Source organism: Equus quagga, chromosome 7 (genome assembly GCF_021613505.1).
Source record: "Equus quagga isolate Etosha38 chromosome 7, UCLA_HA_Equagga_1.0, whole genome shotgun sequence".
In the NCBI taxonomy this organism is placed as follows: Eukaryota; Metazoa; Chordata; class Mammalia; order Perissodactyla; family Equidae; genus Equus; species Equus quagga.
Window position 1 is genome coordinate 130,079,243 of NC_060273.1, and position 27,722 is coordinate 130,106,964.

At 40.4% G+C, this 27,722-nt stretch overlaps 2 protein-coding genes across 3 annotated transcripts in view; one reads left to right on the top strand and one right to left on the bottom strand.

The window, feature by feature from the left end:
• The window catches only part of IQGAP2 (IQ motif containing GTPase activating protein 2), a 267,686-nt gene that overhangs the window by 62,872 nt on the left and 177,092 nt on the right, over positions 1–27,722 (bottom strand). For both annotated transcript variants that reach the window (XM_046666170.1, XM_046666171.1), the window contains exons 14-17: positions 16,558–16,648; positions 11,628–11,795; positions 7,343–7,488; positions 5,266–5,436 (exon numbers count right to left, since the gene is read on the bottom strand). In XM_046666170.1, the coding sequence (XP_046522126.1) occupies positions 5,266–5,436; positions 7,343–7,488; positions 11,628–11,795; positions 16,558–16,648 (576 nt within the window). The remainder of the gene's footprint in view (positions 1–5,265; positions 5,437–7,342; positions 7,489–11,627; positions 11,796–16,557; positions 16,649–27,722) is intronic.
• F2RL2 (coagulation factor II thrombin receptor like 2) lies at positions 20,234–27,248 on the top strand. The gene is made up of 2 exons (XM_046666172.1): positions 20,234–20,466; positions 24,675–27,248. The coding sequence occupies exons 1-2, from the start codon at positions 20,403–20,405 to the stop codon at positions 25,745–25,747; spliced, it is 1,137 nt and encodes a 378-aa protein (XP_046522128.1). The 5' UTR covers positions 20,234–20,402; the 3' UTR covers positions 25,748–27,248.

Here is a 27,722-nt window from a genome sequence, read left to right on the forward strand (position 1 = left end):
AATCTGTACTCAATGCTTAGAAGATGATCTATGAGGACGTACAGCAAAAACAGAGAAAGGGTGTTAAGCAAAACGTGCCACGTACCTCTCCCTGCTTTGAAGTCGCCAATCACAAATGGAACTAATTTTGTGTTACGTATCCTTTGAAATAGTCAAAAATATATGTGTATACATAAACACTCTATTGTTGTGCAGAGAAACATAAACATATGTATGTGTGTGTATATATATACAGGCTAGAGTAGGGCGGTTACTGTCTACAGGTTTTCCGTCTTGCTACACTGTCCCTTTTTGGTCCTTTGGCTACAGAGAGCAGGCTTTTGCTGGACCTTTTTTCACCTGCACTCATTGGTATTTCTGAGTTGCCAGCCTCTTGAGTGAGAAGTCTGGGATATAGGAGGCTAACGGAAAACCAGCGACTTGCCTCCATGTCCTTCCTCAGGTCCCAAGGTTCCCTAGCCAGTCCGCCTTTTTTCTTTCCACTTTTTGGATTGTTATGTTTATTTACACATAATATCCAGGGCTTTTAGTTGCACTCAGAGGGAGGAGGAATAGGGAAAAGCACCCGTATTCCATCTTCCTAGAAGTGGGAGTCAAGCCCAAACAGTTCTTAAGTCCCTGAGGTCTTACAGTTTTCTACACTATTCAGGCCATACGGATTTAAAAAAGTCAGAAGTGTAAAAAGTAGTTATGATTCAAGAGGGCCACCTGAAAAACAATTAAAGCTAAGAGAGTTCTTCCAGATGTTTAGTTATAAAATGAATATATAAACGATAAACTTTCTATATGTTAAAAAATAAACAACACAGAATAAAATGACATTCACAATAGCCACAAATTTAAGTACATGGAGTAAACTTAGCAAGAAATATGAAGGAATAAAATTCTAATACTATACTGTAGGACAGACTAACAAATGGAGAGAAATATTGATGTCTGAACTGGAAAATTCATTACTGCAAAAATGTCAATCTCCTCAAAATAAAACACCAATGTAATCATAATAGAAAATTCAGGAATAGGTTCAGAACTTTATCAAACACCTTTGCATTAGCTATTGAAAGGAGAACATGGTTTTTCTCCTTTAAGCTATTATGGTGATAAACAATTTTACAGGAAGATAAGTTATCTGAGGGTTTACAACTGGGGTGAACTTAACAGTGCTTCTCAAACTTTAATGTGCACACAAAATCATCAGAGGATCTTTTTAAAATGCAGATTAGAATTCAGTAGGTCTGGGTTCCAGGCAATGACAGTGCTGGTGTAAGTTCCACACTCTGAGTAATAAAAACCCAAACAAGGCTAAAGGATTTTCAATAGATCATCCATTTAGAAAATGCTGCTATGGGATTTGTCAGTGTGGCATTTCTGAGATGACAAAGAAACTGCTCTCTGATGTCACCAGTGATTGCCTGCACAAGTGGTCCACCAGCACGACAGAGACTCGGGGAAGTGGGCCCCAACTGCAGGTTTCTGGATTCCAAGCCAGTCTAATTAGTAAGGTATTTGGCGTGATGGGTCTCAATAGCACTTCACATTGTTTGTGGGTAAGAGTGTTTAAAAGCACAGAAGTGCAATGTGCAAATATATATCACGCCCCCGTTCCTTGATCCAAACTGAAAGGCAATCAAAGTACTGGGGTTAGCTCAAGTTCTCATCCTGCTTTTCTGGAATTATCTAAGCTCCAGAAATGCTGTGGACCTCTACCTGCTCAGACTCAGAAGCATTCTGGATAAGAAACCTGCCACAGTGACGGATGAGCTAACATTGAAGCGTTCTTCTCTTGGTGGAATGAACCCCAAACGAAGGCCACTTGGCTCAGTGTAGAATTTCCAGTCTACAGAAGCAGAATACCACATGCCTCTGACTTTGCCAAAATTCTACATTCTTCTTTTCCAGTTTGGAAGTTTTAGTTCCATCAGGACTGGCTTTTCCTATTCTGTGCTAACAACTCTTATGCAAGGCCTCTCTGTGAGACTGCAGGCTCTTCTCATTAGAGGCTGTTTATTGAAAACACTATGGGTATAAAGTTGGGAGGGAAGAGCTATTGATGAAAACGTAAATGGAGACAAAATTCGAAACCAGAAAGCCATTTAGAAGCAGCTTTTTATAGACAGAATGCCTTTACAAAAATGTCAGTCTCCTTTCTCAACTGGTATGAGAACCTGGGAAAATTTATAATAGCCATCTTTTTGTTATCATAAATACATTTTCTGTGTAATGCATCTGTAGCAAAAGAGTCTTTCAAAGTATCTGGACTCCAGAGGTTACTGCTTTGTTTTATAGATTGTAATTATCAATCTCTAGAAAATCTGGCTTTTGCTAAATTGATTGGATTACTTGATAATTGGGCACCTAGGTAATAGTCAAATAACCAACTCCAACTTTCGCAACACAAATTCTTGTGTGATCTCTGTTAGCCAAGAAAGCCCTAAACATTTATCTTTTTCTCCTTCTGTTTCAAGGTAAAATCTAGCCATCTACAAGCGTAGTCAGTTACATTAAAACAAGGTGACGAAGGCCCCTCACAGAGCGTCACCCCCTTCCTCCCCGCCCGCAGACGCTGCCCCTGCTCCTGGTAATCTGAATCTGCTTCAGAGAAGCTTGTTTTTCTGTTTGCTGGGATGCTTCTGGCACTCTCTGGTCTGAAGTTCAGTAATTCCCAGGGCTAAGTTTTGGTGTTTGTCACCATTATATTTTTTCCTAAAAAGTGGCATTCAAGCTTTCTTCAGTTCAAGCAAAAAAAATATACTGTAGCATCTATTTCTTCCTGTCTCAGTTTTTTTGGACTCTTCCTGTGCCATGTAACAACCTCAATGCTGGATCCCCATGATGTGTCCTGAGTCGTCACCTCTACACCTCATCATTTCTAACGCTGACTGAGCACTGAAGAGCTGCACACAGTGGGCAGTCCGCTATGTGAATTACCCCATTTAATCCTCACAACCCTGCAGAAAAATGGGTATTAGCACTTTTAGATGAGAAAATGTATTTTAAATCATCTATTCTTTTCCTCAGGTTTTTGTGTGATTTTTCTCAGGTTCTCCACGTATTTCAATTATTTTCAGGGTTTGCTCTGCATTCTGCTGTTGTAAATTCATTTATATTCTAGGATGTCATTCTTTCCCTTCCTCTCTTTATCCATCAGTTATCTTTTCATTTTATTGTGTTGTCTTGTTTCATTAAGTCCACGTCTTACTAAATTTCTAGAAAGCACAAAGCAGTTTCAGTGTAAAAATTTCTTGTCTTCTGGAATGAGATGTTTACTTCATTTATATTTTACGTTTATATTCATTTTTCTTTTTTTTTCATATGAAATTTTCTTTTTTGTTTGAGGTCTTTTTTCTGGCTCACTCATTCTTGAATGTAGACAGTTTTCCCAGAGCCTTCTTACTGTTCAAAAATAACACGGTTACATAGATCCTCCTTGATGGACTGCCTGTTTACTTGGGCACCTTCTGATTTGTTCCATAAGCACTTGAGATAGAAGATTGGCTACTGATGACCTATATTCTCTGAACACTACTCAGCTCCTTAGGAGGAGCCTGAGGCTGGGAGGGTGGTGGAGCTGGGGTGTGGTTGGCGTCAGCCTGGAAGCTTTCTCTCCGAATTTGTAAAGACCACTGCATCTGGGCTGATGCCGCCAGCTAGCAAGGTTGAGCTGTTCCATGCAGGAGAAGTCTTCAGATTTCAGATCAGTCCCCTAACTCAGGATTTAATCAGCCACTTGGCAAGAAATGAGATTAGCATGATAACCTTTGGTTCATGGTCTTTGGGTTTTGTGGGCTGGCAGGTTTCTACTCCCATCTATAGCTTGCCTTTAGACCTCATGCCCTCTTTGACAGAAAGCTGTCAGAACAGTGAAAAAGAGGCATGGTGGGTGCCTTAGTTCCCCTCAGTTCGATGACTTCTTCAATCCTGCCTCCTCTACTGAGGTGAAGGGAAAGGACTCCAAATGATTGTTTCTGTCCTAGCCCTCCCATGACTTCAGCCCTGGGTCCTAATATCAGATGGATTTTACATGGTGAGCTCTTCAGAACATCTTCCAACTGCAGCACTGCTCCGCGCCCCAAGACTGGAGAGCTTAGAGTTGGTCCAAATGGAGTTGGTCCAAATCAGCGGACACTCTTAGAATTTTGTGCAAAATTAGAGCCTCAGCATCAGTGCAGATGATTCAGTCTTAGACTTTTGTTCACTTCCTGTGTGTTTTGCCTACCATTTGTTTACAGAAGGAATAAACTAGAAAACTTACTGGTTTACCTAGAAAAATCCTGTAAGTGTTAGGTTTTAGGAGACATTTCTTTTAAAAAATTATTTCTGTTTTCTAGCATCTTGAGCTCCGAGCAAATTCAAACATTTGAGCACCTATCATAGGCAAGACACAAGAATATGAAAGTTTTAAAAATTTGTTTTCTGCCCTGAAGGATATTACAGTTAGGTGGGAAAAGCAGAGAAGTCCACCAATGACAACAAAAAAGAAGCTCTTCAACTTAAAAACTTTCGATTTAGGAAATTTCATCCTTATTTGCCAAAGCAAAACCCCATCAAACTCTGCCCTGCAATAACAGTTTCACTTTGGATGCACAAAAAAGGACAAACACAGCCTTTTGGAAGCCAGCATGGTGGTTGGTAGAGGGTGCTGGGGGAATAAGGAGGAGAGACATCTAAATCTCGCAAGTTCTTCTCCTGCCAACCAGAAAATTCGGACAAGTCATATAAGCTTAAGAATAACTCAGAACAAAAAGCTGGGAATGAGGATTTGTCCTGCAGGCCTAAATGAAGAATGACAGATCAGATAAGGCAGAAGATGCTCTTGGAGATGCTCAGTCTATTTCATTAGCTCTTCAGCTCTTTCAGGCTAGAAAAGCAAAGAACCTCAGATGCCATTCAACATCCACCAACCACTAAAAATCAATTCATAAAGCACCTGAGTCAGGAAGCAGGTGACACAAGGAGATCCAGCTTTAGAGAAACATGATTTCAACTCTGATCTGAGGCGTCCCTCTGGCTCTGACTAGGTTGGTGGCAGGTGGACCTGTGCAAGTCCATAGTGGCCCTGAATACTCTCTAGAGGACCACAGGTGAAAAATCATTCAACTTTCTCATCTCAAACCCTTAAGAAAGCAGACTTGGGGGCAGTGATTAAGGAAAAACTCTGCAGTCAGATTTGTTTATTAGAAAGCTGGTAGTCGATTGTCCTATCAAATAAAATATTTTCAGGGGCTATGACAGTCTGCTGTAGCTAGTGGTAGGCAATTCACATACCTGTATTTTGACCACATGCTCTTCTTGCTCATATAAAAATGATTTCCTAGCTTCATACTCTTTCCTAAGGCGGGCTCCTGAGCTTGTGGCTTCAAAGCGAAGAAGCAAATCTTCGGAAGCAGACCACATCTTCTCACGAATGTAATTGGCTGTGACTTCCTCAATAATGTCCTGGCAAGAGATATTTCTTATGGTTACACTTCACACATCAGGTGAAAGAAGCAGATAGGATAGCTTCTGGAGGTTTTATCTTTTAGAAAAGGATATGGATAGCTCTTTCTGGTTTGGTTTAAAAACAGATTTGACCAGAGCTGAGGGATGAACTGGCTTAACTTCTTTCTGGCAACATGATTTTGGAATCCTCTGAACTCTGTCCTGAGATAGTACGAGAACATGGCTGAATGATCTCAAGATTTGGAGGCAGGGATGTACGGATGATGCTGGCAAGAAGCAAGCGTGAGGCCTGAGGCCCATAGAGTGTAAATAAGACAAAGATGAGTACAGTAAGAATATGCATCGCCTCCCCCCGCCTCAGGCTGCCAAGGAAAAGCCTGCAGTGCATACGAATTCCTCAGGCTTCTCTGCCGCCTTTTTCTCGCTCAGGCCAGAGTAGGCAGACTGCTGTATTGGGTTGGGGGAAACTCAAAATAAATTTGGAATAAAATAAAAGACTTGGGGCAGAAGGAAAGGAGGTGGGAGAGGCAAGATGTGCTATCACCGGCAGACAAGGAGACCGAGATGGATGAGACAAAGGGAACAAGGCAGATTGTGAGACGTCTTTATGTGGATCATGAACTGGGCTTAGTTGTATGATCTTTGAGAGATGCAAGCAAAGACTGAACTCACTTCCACGGCTGATGCCTCTAGTCCAGTGTGACTGGAATCAACAGATTTGGATTGGATTCCAAATGGATTGGAATCAATTTAAACAATTAAAAGTGAAATCATATAAAAGATGCGTAAATATCTTTAAGAGAAGACATATATGTACATTCACTGAATAAAATCAGTAATTTTAGATTGTCTAGAAGAAATAATTTTTTTTAAAGTGTAGACTCGCCACTTTTTAATAATTCTAACAGACTGATGCTCGATTTCACAGAGTTCTGCCTAGGGTATCTCTGGATGCCACGTGAGCAGTTTTTGGCTCTGAATTTTAACCCTCTGATGCTGCTTCTTTACAGCGTGATACATTTTTTCAATTACAGCCTATAGTTTTTAAATATTGTCCGTAATTTCATTTCTCAACAAAGTAGCACTAATAATTCATTGCCACAATGCCATTTTCCTATAAATTGTGGGAACTTTGAACATTTGAAATTAGTTAATAAGTTATTTCTTTACTAGCTTCTTGTCACTCAAGATTTCTGGCGGCAGGGTCAGCCCCAGGCCAGTTTTTTTCCCAGAGTTTTGTAAATACCGTACCGGTGATTCTGTTCACAGCACTGCGATACTGCAACGTCTTTGATGCTGGGTGACTTTTAACGATTTTGTAAGATCTATATTTGTGTATTCTATTTTTTGTTTTTCCCCCAAAATGGAACTCAAAAATTTCTCTTAAACATACTGCAATGCCTGGATCAAACAGCAGTTTTCACATCTTTTGGGTCCAACTTTTGGTCTCAAGTCAAAAGCAATCTTGAATATTCCTTCAAGGGTATTTCCCCCTGGGAAGCATTATTCACTTTCTAAAGGACCTACATATCTATGTTGTAGGCTAAGAGGGGGAAAGAAAGAAGACATTTTAAATACTAACAACCAAGGAATTACCACTAATTGAGCTTTCGTCTGAAGGAAAACTTGAAGATTCGTTTCTTAGGATGATCTACCATCTCGGATAAGCCACAAAAGCCGTCTTCCCCCTACTCTCTTTGGTGGTGTTATGCCAATAGGGAAAACATTCTAAAAATCGGTAGCATGCAGCCACATCCAACTGTAGTTCATGAAAACTTTACTCCACATCCAGCCTTCAAATAAACCAATTAGTTCCTCCCATCACTTCCATGATTCAAAAACAGAAAAGCGGCCTTGCTTATCTTTAGGTAACATAGTTTTACATCAAACACCAACTTCCTACCTCAATTTCTTTTGCCATGAGCCATGATTCTTTAAACAAGCATGAGGCAGGTGTGACCCAGGAACTCTCTTTTGAATCGACGTTGTAGTAGTAGTCATATTTGTCCTGCAGGGTAAGTTTGAGCCATGGACCTTCTTCAGTAGACACTAAAGAAAAAAGTTTGTTACATTCCAGAGAGAAACGCTGAACCCTTCAACATCCATGTAGCTTCTTCGATATGTAAAATAATCTGATGAATGTGTTTTGTACCAAGCATTCAGATGGTCTAAGCAAACATCACTAGAAATGACTCACTAAAATGGGATGAATTCTATGCGTTCATCGGCAGCTCTCTGCTAAGCCAAAGAAAAAGGAGGAGAGACTGATGGCGAATGCTAGCTCTGGATCCCATTTTCCACGAGGATGACAGAAGTCACAAATGGCCAACAACAAGGAAAAGCAAGCAAGGAATGTATGCCCGAGGTAGAGGTGAACAGCACCACGAGGAGAAAGGAGAACAACGAGCAAGAGTCCTCTTTGATTAGAAAGACTTCCAGCACCTTCTCTGAGAGGGAGTGACCTACAAGGACTGTGACTCAACATTTAAGGAGGGCCATTAAACCAAAGCAGAAATGACTCATCTTTGCAGACAAGTCTATCCAAAGTACAAAATGGCATATGCAAACAGCAAAGTCACTAAATAGGCAGAAGGAAAATTCCTGGTTCCTCTGAATCATCTTGCTCCACACAACCACACAAAATGAGAAAAAAAAAAAAATGTTGAAAGGACTTAATTTGTGGGGAGGGGCATACTAGAAAAAAAACCTATGGCAGTCATGCTTAAATTGGTCAAGAAGAATATCTCTTCCTCATGAATCCATGGGCTACACTTCCTGTCTAGAAATATGTTTATTTTGTTGAATTGTCATGATTCTTCCTCCAGATCAGAGAGCTAAAAACAACAAAAAAAATAAATTCTGACCTAGACCAAGCTAAGCCAACAGCTAGCTGCCAGGTGGGCATTAGACTAATTGCCTTTATAGATAAATCAGAGTTCAAGTGACTTTCCTCATAGAATATCTAAATGGATTCAAACAACTAAGCAGAAGTAACTTCACGGCCCCTTGGTGTATGTTGATTCTTTATTTGGTTTTCAGTACCCCTCAACTGTTCCATTTGTCAATGCCCAGGAAGAGAGATGTACATCTTTTTAAACGGGCAGTCAGACAGCTGTTATCTGTTTAGAAATTCTGGTCTACTAGAAAATATATTGTAGAGTCAAATTAGGATGATCACAAGTAATGATTATATTTCCAGCCACCAATAGTTGTCAGATTCACGAATGCTGTCAGAAGAATAAACACCCGTCTCAAGGCAACTCTCTCACTGGGAAGAAAAGAAGGCAAAGATGGTAAAAATTGATATCTTCTCTTATTTACATAAGAACTGAGAAGAAAAAAGGTCTTAGCTGGTTAAAAACCAACCACATTGGCATTAGAAAGCTGTATTTGGTTTGGGATGTCAGAGGATAATAGGAAAAGAGAATTCCTATCATTTTCACATCAAGTTTGAATTTACAGTCAGACTTTGAGAGGCTGAGGAGGGTGTCTCCAGCACAGAGTACAAGTATTTTTCTTAAGAAATACAGTTGGTTTGTTACATAGGGAAAAGAGTAATAATGGGTCTTTGAGGAAACCATAAAAGAGAAAAATGCCAGTTAGTTAAGAGGTAGTGAGTATTCTAAAAGGAGGCACACTTTCAGATGACTTCCAGACGAGATTATACCTATAGGTGAGAGCTACACTGAGCTATAGGATGAGTGCCCTACCTCGGAGCAGACACTACAGTTTGGGAAAGATTAGACATCCTAGAACCAGAGGTGAAAGAGAGAAAAATAAATCATCCTGTTCACTCCCAAAAACAATGTTCATCACTCCATCTGGGGGTGAAAGTCAGCCTTTAATCGCTTAGAAAGCTTCTCCTCTTCCTTTAAGAACAGGGATTGGCAAAATTTTTCCGCGAACCCTTCTTCTTTTTCTGGCACTAAGGGCCAGAGAGTAAATATTTTCAGTTTTGTGGGCTATAGATCTCTGCTAGAATAGAACTACTCAACTCTGCCACTGCAGCATGAAAGCAGCCACAGACAACACCTAAATTAATGAGTGTGGCTGGGTTCCAACAAAACTTTATTTATAAAAACAAGTGGAGGCTCAAGGAATCCAGTAAAACACTATTAGAATAACTGAGTTCAGTAAGGTTGCAGGATACAAGATCTACAAAAATCAATTGTATGAAAATATGTCCATGCAGAAACTTGTACACAAATATTCACAGAAGTATTGTTCAGAATAGCCAAAAGTGGGGAAAAAAATCCAAATTCCATCAATTGATGAATGGATAAATAAAATGTGGCATATCCATACAACGGAATATTATCAGCCACAAAAAGGAATGAAGAACTGATGCATGCAACAACGTGGATGAACTTTGACAACATCATGCTAAGTGAAAGAAGCCGGACAAGGTATGATTTCATTTATATGAAATATCCAGAATAGGCAAAACTATACAGAACACAGATTAATGGTTGCCTGGGGCTGATGGTGAGGGGTGGGGAGCAATGGCTAATAGGTATGGGGTTTTGGTTTGGTGAAATGAAAATGTTCTAGAATTAACTAGTGGGGTTGGCTGTACAAGTTTGTGAATATACTAAAAACCTCTAAATTGTACACCTTAAAAGGGTGAGTTTTATGTGAATTACTTCTCAATAAAAAACCAATTATATTTCTATATATTAGCAATAAACAACCCCAAAATGAAACAAAATGTTTACAATAGCATCAAAGATGATAAAATACGTAGGAATAAATTTAACAAAAGGAACGCAACTTTATATACTGAAAAGTATAAACCATTGTCGAAAGAAGTTAAAAAGGCTTAACTACAAGACATGCTACGTACATAGATCAGAAGACTCAATATCGTTAGGATGGCAACATTTGATCTAGAGAGCGAAAACAATCCCTAACAAAGTCCCAGCTGGCTCACTCTCTTTTTTTTGGAGTAAAAATGAATCTAAGGTACCTCCTAGGTTTCTGAATTGGATATCTGGGGATATTTTGACTCCATTGACTAAAACGTGGCACACGGGAAGAGGAGTAGGCAAGTTTAAGAGAGAGAAGATAAACCAAGTTTGGGCCAGGATGGATTTGACATTAGGATGGGTCATCTTTAGGAACTCAACCCCTGCGTTAATACAGTTGTGCAATTCTTTCCCCATAAAGGGTGAGGCAAAGGACACTACGGTGACTCCTGATGAAGAGATGTGGAAGGAACAGAGAGGGGCTCAAGGGTGACCAGAGGCCAAGTAAGAAAGAGTGGCAAATAGCGGTCCTCACATTTCATTAACACAAAATGTGCTGAATTGGAGGGTGGAATCTCCAAAGTTGGAAATACATCAGACAAACTTAAAAGTAAGTACAAAGGGTACTACTGGACAGACTTTCAGTAGAACTAAAAATATTTTTCTTAAGTTCCACTTCTAAGGCCATATACTGTCACAGTAGCCTCCTACACATGAAAAGTACTATGTATATAACCTATGATGCAGTACAAATAAACACCAGCTTGTGAGTCAGGAGACACCTTGATCCTTGATACTAGGACATAGCAGGTGCTCAGTAAAAGCCTACTCAAGGAATGATGGATTAACTCTGCCAAAAATTAATCTCCTTGGATCTGTCATTTTCTCCCTCTGTCCAAAATCTCATGAATGTGTTTCTAAATCTGAAAAATGAGTATTAAACTCATGATCTCAAAGATACTTTCCAGAGCTAACATTTCATGATCAGCCATTGAATTGAATAGGCATAAATATTTGCCAAGGTCATTGATCTGATCCCTTGGAGACCAATTCACTGCACTTTATTCTATATTTTGAAGATTACTCTTTATCCCTACTTAATATCGTACAATCATGTATCATTTGTTTCAGAAAGGTTTGAGAGAAATATTAGTGTAAAAGTCAGTTGTGTCACTGGAGGAATGGATCAATAAGCAAGACCTACAGAAAGCAAAGTCTCCTTACATACTGTATCTTCTCAAGTCTATGGTACCACCCACGCATAGCCAAGTTAATCACAGCTTTCCAAAAAACAAACATCTAAAAAATTTCCTTTGCCATAGATGATCAAAAAAATTTTATAAATGTTCATTTGATAATATTTGTCTTAAAATTAAGAAAATACCACAGAAACCATCATATTCAAAATGATATTATTTGGTGCTAAACGATGAAGCAGCTTACCACGTTCAGATTTTTTCTCTTTTGCCTTTGCAAGGGCATCATAGCACCTGTCAGCACATTCGGGGATTATGTCATTTGGATTACAAACGGAAGACTTCAAAACAGACAAAATATCACCTGGCGTTTCTCGCTCCAAACACTGATTAACATCAACGACCAGTGTAACCCCTGGGTAATGGGGAAAAAAAAGAGTTTCTGTTAATGGTTATCTTCTACTTACCCTAGAGGCAGGCAAGGATATAATTCAACCTTTTAGGAGTGCACTGGTATTAAATCTTTTTACCCTTTGAGAGTATGTACCACATATGCCCAAGGCAGTCACCAACTCACCTACCAGTTTAGGTAAGCAGATGATGATCGCATAGGAGCATGGTCTATTAAAAATCATGGTATTTCCTGGTTACTCTTGTGTGGTGTCAAGGCACTAGGTTTTGCTCGCTGTAGTCATCAACGAAACAGGGTGAATGCACACCAACGTGGATATGCAGCCCTTACATAAATCATTAATCAGTATTTGAGAACTAGCTTTACAAAGACATTTATTTATTTTAGAAAAAGTAAAATGCTATCTAAGCTACGGAAATCCTGAAATTCTCTTGTATAGTGCTAGATACTATATAAGATATAGCACTTCGCAAAACACATGAAAGTTGTCATTAGCAAACTACATGAATGTTCTAGAAAGGCAACAGGCACAGCTGGTGGATATGTGCAATGGAGTCCAGAAACTTAATTCTGGAAACAATTTAGACCCAGAAAGCATTTTATCCCATTCAAATTTCTGCTTTTCCCTGTAAATAAAACCTCACTGAACTCTTAGTTGCCCAAGAAAAGTTAACACATGAATTCCTTCTTTTCCACTTTAGGTCCAGGTAAAACTATTCTGGCCCAGCCAAGGGAACTACTGTTTTCACAACCTGTAAATGTACTGAATTAGAAACACAGAATAAAAAAATAAAAGAAAACAGGTTAAAATATTTTCTAGATGAAAAAAGATCTTGATGAAATCAGAGAAGGGAGAGATGGATATTTCTTCTTATTTTTTTAAAACATATATGAGTCAAACTCTACTGTACAAATGCTAAATGGTATATTGTCGTCATCAAATTATGTTCACACGTGCATAGAAGAGAACAATGAATGCTGACGGGGCAAAACAGAGTTTGACTTTCAACAGCCTGGAGACAAAGTCACGCAAATCTAGAGGAGCAGATAGAGAGTAAAGGGGCAGCTCCGTGGGAGACTCCAACTGTTGCTGAACAAAAGGCATAGCAGTATGTTCTTGCGCTGTGGAAGTTAATAGGAACAGGTGAAGTGCCCCTCTTTCCTCTTCTCCGGGAAAACTTTGCAGGGTGAGAAAAACGCAGGACTGGTGTTTGAGAAGTTTGTGGGCTGAGAGAAGCAGAAGGAACAAGTAAACCACAAAGAATTCTCGCATGAATTACCTCTGACAGCTTTGTCTAACCAGTAAAATGCCATTTTCCTTAAAAGACGGGTACTATAAAGGCGTAAATTTCTTGCATAGAGTAATATGCTTTATCATTGAGTATTGATGTGCAAGGAGAGGGTCCACAGGTTAACTTTCCAGACAACTGAAGCTCACCTTAACAGAACCGTTTTCCGTGAAAATTGAAAGCTCCGGAGAAAACCCTAAGAGAACAGTCTATGCTGCTCATCATTTTACCTGCAGCCCCTGGTACCTAGCAGGTGCTTCATGTTTGGTGAGAGCCAAGAGAAGGGTCCTTCACAGCATTAAAATTGGGCTATCATACAGTGACTGAGACCCTAAAGGACCGTGGGGGTGTTTGGGCTTCTTTGCTCCTGCACTAAATGGCCTCAAACTCCTATGCCTCTTAGTTTCCCCTATCATCACTGTCAGCATGACTTCCTGCTGCTGTCTGTGTGCCTGCATGGGGCAGCCCAAACAAACACGTAACCACCTGGTAACGTGAGGCTTCTGATGTGCTCTGAGTTGGGAAGGGAAACAAGCAAACATATTAGTGTTATGTCTAAGACAAGAACAAACTGCTCAGAGTGCCTCTCCACGAGTCCCTGAGGAGGACAGTCAATCAGTTCCAGCGCACAGACTTCAAGGCATCTACTTTCACTGCTTTTTGCTTAACCCGTGGGTTGTGGTCAAATGCCAGATAGTTGAGGGTGTCAGATAAATGATCTCCATAAAGTTAGGGATGTTTCTGCTAAGGAACAAATTAAGCAATCTTACGTAGATCTTCTAAGGGATCCAAAAGTGTTCGCTTTACATCTTAAGCCATATAGCAGCAGGCTTTCTCTAAAGCATGCATTCTCAAAAGGGGTGATATAACCTCTTAGTTCTTGGGAGGAAGGGGTAAAAAAACAACTTTTTAGGTAGAAAGTGCAGATCTACATATGGTACATAAACAGATGTACAATATGTCTGTGGTATTGAAATTTCGTGCTTGAGGAGCAATTAGGGAAAAAAACGTTTAGAAAGATTCCTCAGGGTGCAATAACGGAGAAAGGTTGAGAAATATTGCTGCAAGGAGTCAAAAGTAGAGACAAGCCTACTTTAAGAAAGCAAGACGCTCCAGTGAAAGTGCAAGTTGGGCCAAAATCAAGGAGACTTGAGCTCTTCTGCCCTTTTAAATCTTGCCTGTGGGAAAATATATGGGCCAATACGTGATCTTTTGTCAAACTATCTGAGAGTAGGTTTGGTGTTTACAACATGCCACCAGAATCTGTTTCAAGCCTTCATACAAAGGATGAAAGATGCTTTTAAAAGTAAGATTAAATTCCTTGTTGAAAAACTGGAAAATTCTCATCTCAGTGTCAGAATATAGATGGTTTTATCTTCAGAACATCTTTTTGTTGTCATACATCGTAGAAGACACTCTATTCACCCTTCCAAGGGACAGGGGCGTTAGAAGATAGGATTTTAAATGTGCGAGTGTGGAGTACAAAATCACACATATTTGAGAAAACCTTTTACTCTCATAGTCAATAGAACCATAAGTCTCAACATAAAAAACAGCACCCTCTTAACATCTGTAGGCCAAATGTCAGAAGAACATGGACTAAAAGGAATAAAATAACTTCTAAATTGGTTTGATCTCTGAGAGAAAAATCCTAACCCTTTTAGGCTATTTGAGTGCCTATATTACAATCTAATTTCATAGAAGTGTTTCTTCAAACTATGGTTGCCTTCAGTTTTATACTTAAATTTCTTATATACACATCTCAACCTTGTTTTTTTTCTTAAGCATTAGAGTCTAGAACGGAAAGTCTTCAAAGATCCTAAGGGCATAAAAGTTCAGGTTGGAGAAATACACACAGTTTTCCAGGCCAAGGAAATCAAAACCAGATGGTCCTCACAGATGCTTCCAAAGTTTAAAAGCACATTGTTGAAGCAAGACTAAGGCATCTCAATGGCATTCTGTGACCCAATACAACCGGAGAGATTCTAATTGTGCCATGAATGGACAGGCTAATGAACTCCACTTTTAGGAAGCTTATTTTAATTTATTTAGCTTATTTGTACACGTAGAGTGTTAGTATATCAATCTCGAAGCTAGTTTAGATTGCCATGTGAATTTTCATACTATTCCTCCATGAAAAGAGGCTTCAAATAAAATTTTAAAAACTATCATCTGAGTCAATGTGGGGATTCTGCGAGTTGCTGAGTATATTTATTCCAGTTGTGCATTCTGGACCGGGGGAAATAATCCCAGAGTGGATTTGGGGAACTATTGGACCCCCTGTGAGACAGACCTAAGCTGAAACTCCATTGATCATCTGACCTCCATAAGCCCCCACTCTGACTGCTGGACCACAGTGAAGTGGTGGGTCTCCTGGAATGAGCATCAGTTCAGAGACAAAGTCGAGTCATCTCTGAGAAGTCTGATTATGCCCTTTGCCCCCAGCACAGTCACCATGGTAAAAGGCCATAGGTCTCTTCAGGAGAAGCCTGGGAGAAAGATGAACAGTATACATTTTTGGTAGTGTAGCAAAGTCCTTTCTCAAAAGGGCCTGGCCTCCATTTCATTCAGAGTTCTGGGTCTGTAAATGGCTCACGTCTGAGAACTGACTGAGGGGCCATAACTTTCTGTTTCCATGATTCAAGTTAGACTTCTAATCACTTGACCTGGAACTCTTCCACCTGTACAGATCAAGGAAGAATTTCGTAGACGAACTGTCTATTTCACTTCCAGGAACAGCATGATTGAATAGCCAGCTCCATAGGTCTTTGCAAGTCAGATTAGTCTGATCACTGCTTTCACTCAGCTGACCATCACAGTAAGCACACACACTTGTTTTGGTGATTAAGTGCTGCCACCAGGCCTCTGCTCGCCTGCCCTACAGATTTTGGACTTGCCAGCCTCTCCACAATTGCACGAGCCACTTCCTTAAAATAAATCTCGGTCTTTCTCTCTGCATATAAATGGGTATGTATATAGATAAACAGATAGTACGTGTACTTTCCAGAGAAACACTAATACATATATATAAAACTGTATATGTAGTTCTGTTTTTTTCCAGAGAAAAATATATACTTAGTTCTATTTCTCTGGAAAACCCTGACTAACACAATGAAAGGCATGGAGGACTCTTATTAAGCAGAAATGGGTAGTTTTCTAAGGATCAAGATAGAAAAAAGACTTGATTAAACTATAAATTTGAGGGTTTAGGAATCATTTTTTGCTTTCTGGATTTCGTTCAACAACATTCTTAGATTTTGCTGGAGATAGCACCTAATTACGGAAAATAGTGCAACCAACAAATCTTAATTTTGTATAAATATGCACTCAAAAACTAAAATTGGTAAGACAGTCCAAATAGTTTCAGAAATTAAAAATTACATAATTTTAAAAGATTATGAATTACAATGAAAATGCAAGGGCATAACCGGATGCAAGCAAGCGAGGTGGGCCAGGAAAAGGAGGCGAGGGCTCACACTGTTTTGCTTTGTCCTTGTCCATGTTGGCCTCATCGACTGCGTGCTGTATCTCATCCAGCCAAAGAACTTTAGAAGCACTCTCAGAGTCCTGGGAATATTGCCATAGAAAAAAAGAAAGAACAGTGAATGATGGTGAAACAGAATTAGTAACTGCTTTTCAGGAGCCTTTTTATTACAATTTCTACAAACTCTGATCTGGCAACTACTAAACACTGCCATATAGTGCCACAAGCTACTAACGAAAAAGACCCCCAACTCAACCGCTTCTCCTTTCTCCACGGCCACCCTCGCAGTCCAGCCGTCATCACTCAACGGGACAGCTGCCTGGGTCTCTATTTGCTTTTGTTGCTTCCAAGTTCACCTTCTACCACAGTGGTCATCTACCGGGAACCAGATGGGCTCTTCAAAATGGACATCTCGTGACACCACTCCTCTGCTTCACCTCCTCCAGGTTTTCCCCTGCAGTTAGGAGGGGACAAAACTCCCTCCCCGTGGACTCTGGGCATCTAATGATCTGGCCCTGCTGATCCCTCTGGCTGCATCTCCCATTCCTCTGCTCCCTGCCCCAGAACTTCACACCAGCCTCCTTCAGATCACAGCATTCTAGCCCAGCCGCATGACTGGCGGCTCTTCTTGTCTTTCAGGGCTTCATTCAAACGCCACCTACTCCAACAAAGCCTTCTCTGGCCACCCCTAGTCAAACACTCTCTCCCCCAGTCACTCAGTAACTGTGGTTCCCAGGGTGGCCCCGAGGGCCATGGGATACTTTAAATTTGAGGGAAGCACAATGATACCTGATATTTATCAGACACACAGAGACAAAAATAAACACAAACACAGGCAGCCCTGATGGCCTAGTGGTTAAAGTTTGGCACTTAGCACTTTGGCAGCCCAGGGTTCACTTCCTGGTTGCAGAACCACACCACTTGTCAGTTGCCATGCTGTGGCAGTGGCTCACATAGAAGAACCAGAACAACTTACAACTAGCATATACAACCATGTACTGGGGATTTGGGGATCAAAAAAAAAAGGAAGAAGACTGGTAGCAGGTGTTAGCTCAGGGCAAATCTTTCCTTGCAAAAGGAAAAAAAAAAAACCCAAATAAAAACATAGTGATTGCCCTCAAGGGCTGACAGTTCAGTAGAAGAGACAGATGTATCAAAAAATAATTATAATACAAGGTGATCAACGTAATAGCGGCTGTAGATACATGATCTAGAAATAGCCAAGAAGGGGTTAACTTAGAGTAGGGGTTGTTGATTTGCAGGGGGAGAAAAGACTAAGTGGTTAAGGACAGCTGCAGAAAGGAAGCACTAGCAGCAATGAAAAGTTATTGAAGTATCTTCACTAGTTTTTACTTTTGGGTTGACTCTGACGATCTTGCCACAAATGCAGTGCTGGCATGTAATGTAATTAAATGGGACTTCCGGACTGCAACTGCATTTTATATAAACTTGTCCAAAATTATAAGTAAATGTTATCAGTAGAAATCATTTTCAGGGAAGGTAAGACATTCCGTTTAAAAAAATGGGAACATCTGCCTCTGTGTAGGACTGTATCACATACTAAATCCTAAGGCAAGATTGTGATGAATAGAGGGTAGCTCAGTGGAGCCATGAAAACGTGCTCCATCACTCAGGACTCAAGATGGATGAGGAGCAGGGAGGAGAAATAACACACCAGCTCCTTTGGCAGGCTTCAACCTCATTTCCCTCAGAGACTAACATGAGAAATTGTGTGTGGAAAGGGCTCTGAAAATGAAAGAAAGTATCTGTTATTTCATCCCGCAACATGTGGCCTAATGGAGACCATTGTGGAAGGCCTGGCACCTGCTTCCACCATCATCTCCAGCTAGGTCCGCCATGTGGGTACCATCAGCTGTTAGTAAGATTTTCCATTTCTTGGGAGAATGGATGGGAAAGGTTCAAACAGGAAGCAAGATGGGAAGTTGAAGACCAGAGGAGGAAGGAGAGACAGGGGAGCAGGAATTATTTTTTCTCTGTTTACAAGGCTAAGGAGAACCCAAATACTTCCCAAGGTATAGCCTAAAAACTAGGCTCCACACAAGTTCATTTATGTCTGTCTCAATGTTTTTGAAGGGTATTTACCAAGTTTATTCATAACTTATCACTGTAGAAGATGCACCATACAAATTTTCACCCAGATGAGAAGTTACAATCCTATTTCAAAGTATTAATTCTATACGCCAAACAGAAGACAGACTGCACATCAAATGAATTTAAGGCAACAGTTTAAATCATGACTCACTGAAGTAAAGGTTGTTCGAGTTAAATGCAAAACCAAGAGTAAAAACTGAATGCTACCACATCAGTAAGGTCTCCTTTCCAGTTGCTCACCAGAAGACTAGAAATATTATATCTACAGATGGCCATGCCTCACCTTGGGCTAAAGAGCCAGGTTCAACATGTGAGTTACAAATGGACAAAGTGAACAGAAACTAGGCCATCTGCACAAGTCATAAATTCCTGAATTAAGTTTTAATTTAAAAAGTACTCTCTTCAATATTTTGTGCTTTTCTTGGTCATTATTTCTGCAACACAATAGCATTCTATCCCAGTTTGCATTACCATAAATTATGTGATCATCACACTGACTTTGGATGGCAAAACTCTTGGTGTGATGAAATTTAATCAAGATGTGAAAAGTTTACACAGATCAATTCCTTCCTAGCTTATGCCTCAGCCTTTAAGTCTCATGTGAAATTTGCATTTTCTGATTCTTGCTACATTTTATAGGCAACAGGCTGTTGGGTTTAGCGTTTAACCTTAAATTTCATTAATTACAGGAAAATCTGTTATAACGCAGTATTTTTTTCTACTGAATATTAAATCATATACTCCAGAATATAACTACTTATAGAGGCTTGCATGTTACACAGCAATGTGAATGTACTTAATGCTACTGAGTTGTTCATTTAATAATGGTTAAGATAATAAATTTATGTTATGTACATTTTACCACAATTAAAAAAAGCCTTATTGTAGACCTGTTCACCAATACTCATGGAATCAAGGCAGTCCTTGGCATGTCAGCGTTGTATTATGATTTTACTTTAATCATAATGTTGGTTGCCCCCGGCCCAGTTATCTGCCCCTGTAGACTTACTGAATAGCTCGGAAGAGATTGAACTGTGGCAAAACAAAACACAACACTGTAAAACCAAGTTCTGGCCAGGGACCGTTGACAAATTCAGACCAATGTGACAGCGCGCAAGAATTTTCAAAGTAATCAAGCACTTAATTTTAACTTAAAAAATGTTTGCTTCCCATGATGTATTTAATTTATAATTATGTAATTAGTTTAAGAATTAAGATTTGAAATAGCTGGGAAGATAAAGGAAAGGATAATTTCTGACAGCTTAATTATTAAGCAGAAATTACACTCTGGAACTACATTTTTAAAATGGGTAAAAATGAGATGAGACAGAGCTAAAACTGCTGGTCAGCATCTAGTTCCCGCTCCCTTCTGTAAAGGACAGTACACCATCTGCACTCTCTTAACGCACAGCTGTATCCTGGTGGGAAGGCCAGCATCTGTTCAGAATGGACCATTAGGGCGGGCAAGGGTTAAACAACTTTCTCCAGGATTATGTACCATGCTCAGAGGCTTGGCCTGAGTCATGCACACTGAAACTTGAGTGCTGTCACACCCTTTCTCTGCAGAGGAGGGGGCACGCTTCCTGCCTGCAGAGCACAGGAGAGCACGCGTCTACAGAGAGAACAAGGCTTCCATTTGCTGTTAACACATGGAACTGAGGTGAAACGTGTTCCCCGATCAGACACATTTGATGACGTCTGGGAAACGGGACTGAGGACATCAAGATGAAGGCTGTCATCCTGGCAGCTGCTGGACTGATGCTTCTGTCACCCACTCTTTGTCAAAGTGGTAAGCTCTTTTCGTACGGGGTACAGTGCGGGTGCTGGTTTGGTGACAAGAGTCACCTGAGTCTAATTTTCTTTGCATTTCACACAAATGGCAACCTGGAGGCAGCGTCTGATCTTAGTTATTAAACGGCGGCATCACAGAAGCGAACAGCTCGAGTTTGTTCACTCTGTTCAAACCTTGTCAAACAATAAGCGTCCTCTGCTTATATTTAAAAACTTGTGGCATAGCTAAGATTTTAGATCACTACAATTAAGAATCAATTTTCTTTGTGAGGAGTTTTTGATTTTCTAAGTATTTCCTCTGATTCAGCAAAGATGGCACTTTTGCAAGAGATTTAAAAAATGTTGTTTATACGTTCTGGTGAGGCACAAATAGGGGAAACCAGAATAACTCCCAGAAAGATCGAACGGTCTGCCCTCAGGAGTCAGCGATGCTAATGAATTAGTGTTTCTAAACGAAATACCTTTTCTGACTTTCAGTGGCACCTGGGAGTTCTCCCCACCCTCATATATGATTTTATAATTTTATAAGTGAAATCTCCTGAATACTATTATTCAACTGTTGACACGCTTCCTCTTTCACTCAACACGATGTTAGCCTGTAACCTCCTGCTTGCTCTCAAATTAACCCACTTGGGATAGATCTGTACCCACAACTCTTTTACTGTTAGGTACAGTCCAGGCAACACTGTTAGGAGCAGGAGAGCTGGGGTGAGGGACAACCACCAGCAGGAAATAACAAAATTAAAGAAATAACAAACCTCTGTAAAGGAACGCTGCTTACACTGACAGTCGGAATGGCCGAGGCGGGTGGTAGGAGAGCACACGCGGCTGTGAATCGAGTGAGCGAGTGTTTTCTGAGAGTGGATGAATCGAAATGCAGAATAATGAAAGGATAACCAAAGAAAAGAGTTTTGTGCAGGTGGTTCCTTCAAGATGCTGGTGGGGTTTGGTGGAAGTGAAAAGAGTGGAATTTAAAGGTGACAAAGTGAAAGGCAGTGAGGTTGCTTTCTTGGATGGGGTAGGGGAGAAACACGAGGGAAGAACTCATTATCAAGAGGCTCAAATCCATTCCCTTTGGATCCGTCTGTGTCCCAGGCCATTAAACGTTTCAGAAGCATGATGCCAAACAGAAGCCTGTACAAAGAATTCAAATAAAATTAAAAAATATATAAAATTTAACAATGAGTACTATTCTTAAGGAAAACCAGGCATTAAGGGATAAAAGACTTATTGAAGCTGAACCAGATCCGGAATTCTCATGGGAAATGGAATCAAGACTTTTTCATGAACAGTCACTGTTTGGCATGCTTTTAGGCACGATGTCTTGCTCAATCAGAGGAATTTTCTGAAAACTGACAAACACTGGGTTTCAACAGCTCCCTTATCAGATCCGGAAGGGAAATAACTGGGACAGCACGTTCTCCAGCCACCCCTCTCCAGCTTCTACCTATCTGTAAAGGCACTTTTCTTTGGGTGTGGTCAGACGCAAGAATTTTCCAAAATGCAAAAGTGAGCAGAAGGATCTGTGTGGCTGGACTCAAGCGTCACACACACGCCTTCACAGTTCACACCGAAACACAGGCACAGACGAACGCCACTTCCCAGATTTTTCTTTCCTTCTCTCTAATCTATCTTCTCTTAAATGACACCTGAGCACCTCGCTGTCCTGGCCTGTTCAGGCAACACCCTCCCTCTGTTTCACACACTGAGTTTGCACAATCTCAGGGTTATGAGGCGGCTTCAATTCCACCCGGAGGCCAGCTGCTAGAGAAGAAAGCAGGAAGAGGAACTGGCTTTGAGTGAGAACCAGATTAGTAAATTATTAGTCCTTTAACCTCAAGTTTTCAACATGTAGGAATTCCAAGGTAGAGTGAGGAAGACGTGAGTGGCAGAGCAATGGCATTTTAAATTGGTAAGTACGAGGTGTATATTCAACCTAAAAGTCCATCTTAAGGTAACATTAGAAACTTGATAGAATCTACTTTCTATACGTGTCAAAGATTAATTTATGGAAAAATTATATAACGAGAAACAGATTTGAGTACTAAGGTTTATTTTGTTTTTGAAGTTGCTCTTTCAAAAATTAGGATTGTTAATATCAACATGCCAAGTAATACCCAATATGTTTAGTATGTAGTTGTTGTTTCTTTTTTTTCATTTCCAACTTCTTAAAAATCATCATATTGATTTCATCTTCTCATTTTTCTTCCTTTGTCTCCTCTCCCCTTCAAATCTGGCATTTCTCCTAAAGCCTCCCTTTGGATTCTTTCCTCTCCTCTCTCCCTAGGCCGTCCTATCCACTCCCACTAAATTAAACTACAGCCTCTATGCAGACTGAAAAGTCATACCTCTTATTCGGGCTCCTGGAGTTGTGGACTCAACACCTAAGTCTTCTAACCTGTCATGGGACATTTAACACACAGATATCCCACCAGCAACCCAAATTTAGTTAACACTAACAACTGAGGTCTTAGCTTCTCCCTGTGCTGCCCCTTGTCCCACGCTCCTCCACATCATTTAGAGTAGAAACCTCCAACTCACTTCTGCCTCCTGCCTCTCCCTCTCCGCCTCCATCGCCAAACAGATGCCGGTCCCTTCGAGCCTCCATCACAGAGTCTGACGTGTTCATTGTCACCTTTCCACTGCCATCACTCTACTTCTGTAACTCACCATCTTGAGCAGCCTCCAAATTAGGCCCCCTTGCCTCTTACCTTTTCAGTCTATTCTCTGCACTCTCCCCAAAGTCATCTTAAACACAAGTCAAGCCACAGTTATACTACTTTCCTGTTGCTGCTGTAACAAATTACCACAAACTTAGTGGCTTAAAACAACACAGATTTCTTATCTTACAGCTCTGGAGGTTCAAGTCCTAAAGTCAAGGTGTCAGCAGGGCTGTGTTCATTCTGGAGGCTCCAGAGGGGAATCTGTTTCCTTGCTTTTTTCAGCTTCTGGAAGCTGCCTACATTCCTTGGTTCATGGCTCCTTCTTCCATCTTAGAAGCCAGCAGTATAGCATCTTCAAGCATCTTTGACTCTTATAAGGAGTCTTGTGATTACATTTGGCCCACGCGGCCAATCCAGTATGCTCATCCCATCTCAAGATACTTAATCACATCTACAAAGTCCCTTTTGCCATACAAAGTAACAAAGTCACAGGTTCCAGGCATTATCAGATGGAATCTCTGGGGGGCCATCATTCTGTCTACCACAACGGTCATCCCTCCATTCAAAATTTTGCATGTGGACAACCCCAGTATCCATGAACGGGCACATGATTTCTTAGTACAGTTTAAAGGCCCTTCAGAGATTTGGTTGTAATCTACTCATTCAAATTCATCTCTCAGATGCACCTTATTAGCATAAGACAATGTGTTTTTGTGCATCTTCTTCACTAGTCTGAGAGTTGAAGACAGGGATGGAGTTTATTTAAAACTGTATATCACTGGCATATACATATGCAACAAACACTTGAATTAACTTATCTGATGTTCCCAGATTTCATGCCGCCCACACTATGCCTTTGTTCATATATTACCTACCAGAATTGTATTCATCTATTAAATTCCATCTCTTGATGAAATTGCTCATCTTTGCTCTTATTCATTTTCTCCTTGACATTTTGCTCAAACATCTAAATCTATCATCTGAATGCCTATAGACCTTTTGTTTTTGTTTTTTTTTAAAGATTTTTCCTTTTTCTCCCAAAGCCCCCCAGTACATAGTTGTGTATTTTCAGTCATGAGTCCTTCTAGTTGTGGCATGTGGGATGCCACCTCAGCATGGCTTGACAAGCGGCACCATGTCCATGCCCAGGATTTGAACCGGTGAAATCCTGGGCCGCTGAAGCAGAGCACGCGAACTTAACCACTCACCCACAGGGCCGGCCCCCTAGACCTTTTAATCAATATGACATTAGCCTATAATGGTCTTACGTGCTATTTTTGTTTCCCCCAACAGTATTATAAACTCCTTACATGCAACGAGTTGTCACCTAGTTTTCGCTCCTGCATGGGCTAGCATGGTGCTGGGACATACTAAATGCATTCCTGTTGATTACTTGATCTATAACAATTTTTCAAAATAAAAATAACTTTAAATTCTACAAGTACAGAGATTCTGTAGCATAAGATACTTAGTTTTATTATCTCCTGAACCATAGATATGGCTCAGCAACAGATAATATGTTAATACTTCTTTTCAATTACAGGCATGGAAAATGATGCAGACAACTTGGCAGTGCCAACCTTACCTATTAAAACCTACCATGGAGCTCCCTCAAATTCTTTTGAAGAGTTTCCCCTTTCTGCTATAGAAGGCTGGACAGGAACCACCCCAACTATTAAAATTAAGTGCCCTGAAGAAAGTGTTTCAAAGCTCCACGTGAATAATGCTACCATGGGGTACCTGAGCAGCTCCTTAAGTACCAAACTGATACCTGCCATCTACATCCTGGTGTTTGTAGTAGGTGTGCCAGCCAATGCGGTGACCCTGTGGATGCTCTTCTTCAGGACCAGGTCCATCTGTATGACCATCTTCTACACCAACCTGGCCATTGCAGATTTTCTTTTTTGTGTCACGCTGCCCTTTAAGATAGCCTACCATCTCAATGGGAACAACTGGGTATTTGGAGAGGTCATGTGCCGGGCCACCACAGTCATCTTCTACGGCAACATGTATTGCTCCATTCTGCTCCTTGCCTGCATCAGCATCAGCCGCTACCTAGCCATTGTCCATCCTTTCACTTACCGGGGACTGCCCAGGCGCACCTATGCCTTGTTAATGTGTGGACTGGTGTGGGCAATAGTTTTCTTATACATGCTGCCATTTCTCATCCTAAAGCAGGAGTACTATCTTGTCCACCCAGGTATCACCACCTGCCATGATGTCCATAACACATGCAAATCCTCAGCTCCCTTCCAACTCTATTACTTCATCTCCTTGGCATTCTTTGGATTCTTAATTCCATTTGTGGTCATTATCTATTGCTACACAGCCATCATTCGGACGCTTAATGCGTACGATCATAGATGGCTGTGGTATGTTAAGACGAGTCTCCTCATTCTTATGATTTTTACCATTTGCTTTGCTCCAAGCAATATTATTCTTATTATTCACCACACTAACTACTACTACAACAACATCGATGGCTTATACTTTATCTATCTCATAGCTTTGTGCCTCGGTAGCTTGAACAGTTGCCTAGATCCATTCCTTTATTTTCTCATGTCAAAAATCACAGATCACTCCACTGTTTACCTTACAATGGTGAAATCATCTTAGAGAACAAGGAAAGCTATCTGCAAAAACATACATTCTTGGGATAACATGTGCATAAGTGCAAGGAGCTCTATTCTCTAGCTCCATTTGTGAGCACCTAAGAAATAGTGGTTCAAAATAAACCATTACGAAAGCACTAGTTTTTTTTACACACTTTATCAGTATTTTAAGAAGGTCAATGCAGATGAAAGATATCACCACTTTCTTTATGGCAACTGACACATTTGCCAGACTGGTACTTCAAGCTCCTCTCCTTCTCTGAGGCTTATACTCTTGATGATTTAGAGGAGGAGGGTGGGTCAAGGGACAAAGGCACAGCCTAGGGAGAAGCTAAGATCTCAGTTCTTAGTATCTGGCATCATTTTTGATTCTTCTGCTTCCTTCAGCTCTCATGCTGGTGGCTGCCTCATCAGCTGATCCTACCTCTCTCAGTCTCTCACTGGGGTCGTTATCCTAACCCCAGCTTTGCCTTCTAACCATTCTGTTCACTGCCAGCCTGTCGTCCATTTCACCAGCCACTGTCAGATTAATCTTCCTCAAGTATCACTTTGGATACACCATTCAAAACTCCCAGCTCAAAAACCTCCATCAACTCTCCACTGCTTTGGAATAAATTATAAATCTTTAGCTTGGCATTCAGAGTTGACTTTTTAACTTTACTTCCCAATAAATCTTGCCTGTGATACAGGCGCTAGTGAAGCTTCTTGCTTTGCCCTGATCTCAATTTCTCCTCTCTTTGCCCCTGCCTATAACTGGAAACCTATTTCTAACATGTTTGCCTTAACTCTTTCCATCTCTTCAAGTCCTCAAAGGACCATTCTTCCCTGATTCTCAAGCTAGAAATTCATTTATCTCATCTGAACTTTCAAAGCACTTTCTTGTATTTTTATCATGGCACTTATATGCAGTTCATTTGAATACAAATATTAATTCCATAAACACTTATTAAGTACCACGTATGATAGAGAAAGGGCTTGTCCTCTTCCTTCTTAGAGCTTCTTGTAGCAACCTTAGGCCCACGTCTTCCCAGGGTCTGTGGGGCCCAGCTCCACACGTTGTACATCATGTGGTGGAATGAATGAAAGAGTAAAATCCCAAAGCATCTAAACAGCATGAAAGCCCATCAAATTCACACCGAGAAGGCAAGGTATTCTGTATGGCATGGGACAACATCATTTTTGGTTGGCCATGTTAAAAAAAAACAAAAAAGGAAGCTAAGAATATACTCATGAGGTCACTTAGAAGTTTAAAATATCACCTCTATTATTTTTCTTCCTTACGCCCAGTTTTTAATAGGGAAACAATATTTTGTTATAAACACCCAGTATATTCCTGTAGGTAAATGACTCCATTTCCTTTAGTATAGGGATTAGATAAGAGGTGGGGATTAGTGGCTAAGGGCATGAAGGATTGCTGAGATGAATTTTCTAGTCTGTAGGAACGTGCATTGACCACATACTTTGTAGTAACCAAGAAAACAATAAAAAAAAATTTTAAAAGCATATTTTTGAATGTGCAGAGTGTTCTATTTCATTGGACTTAGGTAACAAAAAAAAAAAAAGAAAGAAAACAACGTGTACATGAAGACCCTTTACGGTCTGTGTGTGGTTATGTGAAGAATAAGAATCAGATAAACACCAAAGCAATCAAGAAAAACAAATCTAAAATAAGTTTCAAGATGACAAAAACTTCAATGGAAGGAATTGGTTTCTGCAAATAAGTCATCGACTGTAAAACAATTTTACCTAAGGAAAAATGCAGCAACGTTCACTTGTCAAAAGCACACTTTAATTTTTATGCAGTAAATACATATGTCGCAAAACAGAACTTTTTTAGGGGCATAATTCATATGTTCTCATGCAAAGCTTTTAATTTAAAAATAGCTCACAATTCACTGCCTCCAGTGAATACACACAGAAAGAGTGTTCTCTGCTAAGTAAATGCCAACATACTCATTACTCAGCCCTTCCCCAAAAGA

Coding starts and splice junctions, on each gene's coding strand:
- F2RL2 (XM_046666172.1), top strand. CDS start 20,403: ATGAAGGCTGTCATCCTGGCAGCTGCTGGACTGATGCTTCTGTCACCC. Junction 20,467..24,674: donor ACCCACTCTTTGTCAAAGTG/GTAAGCTCTTTT, acceptor TTTCAATTACAG/GCATGGAAAATGATGCAGAC.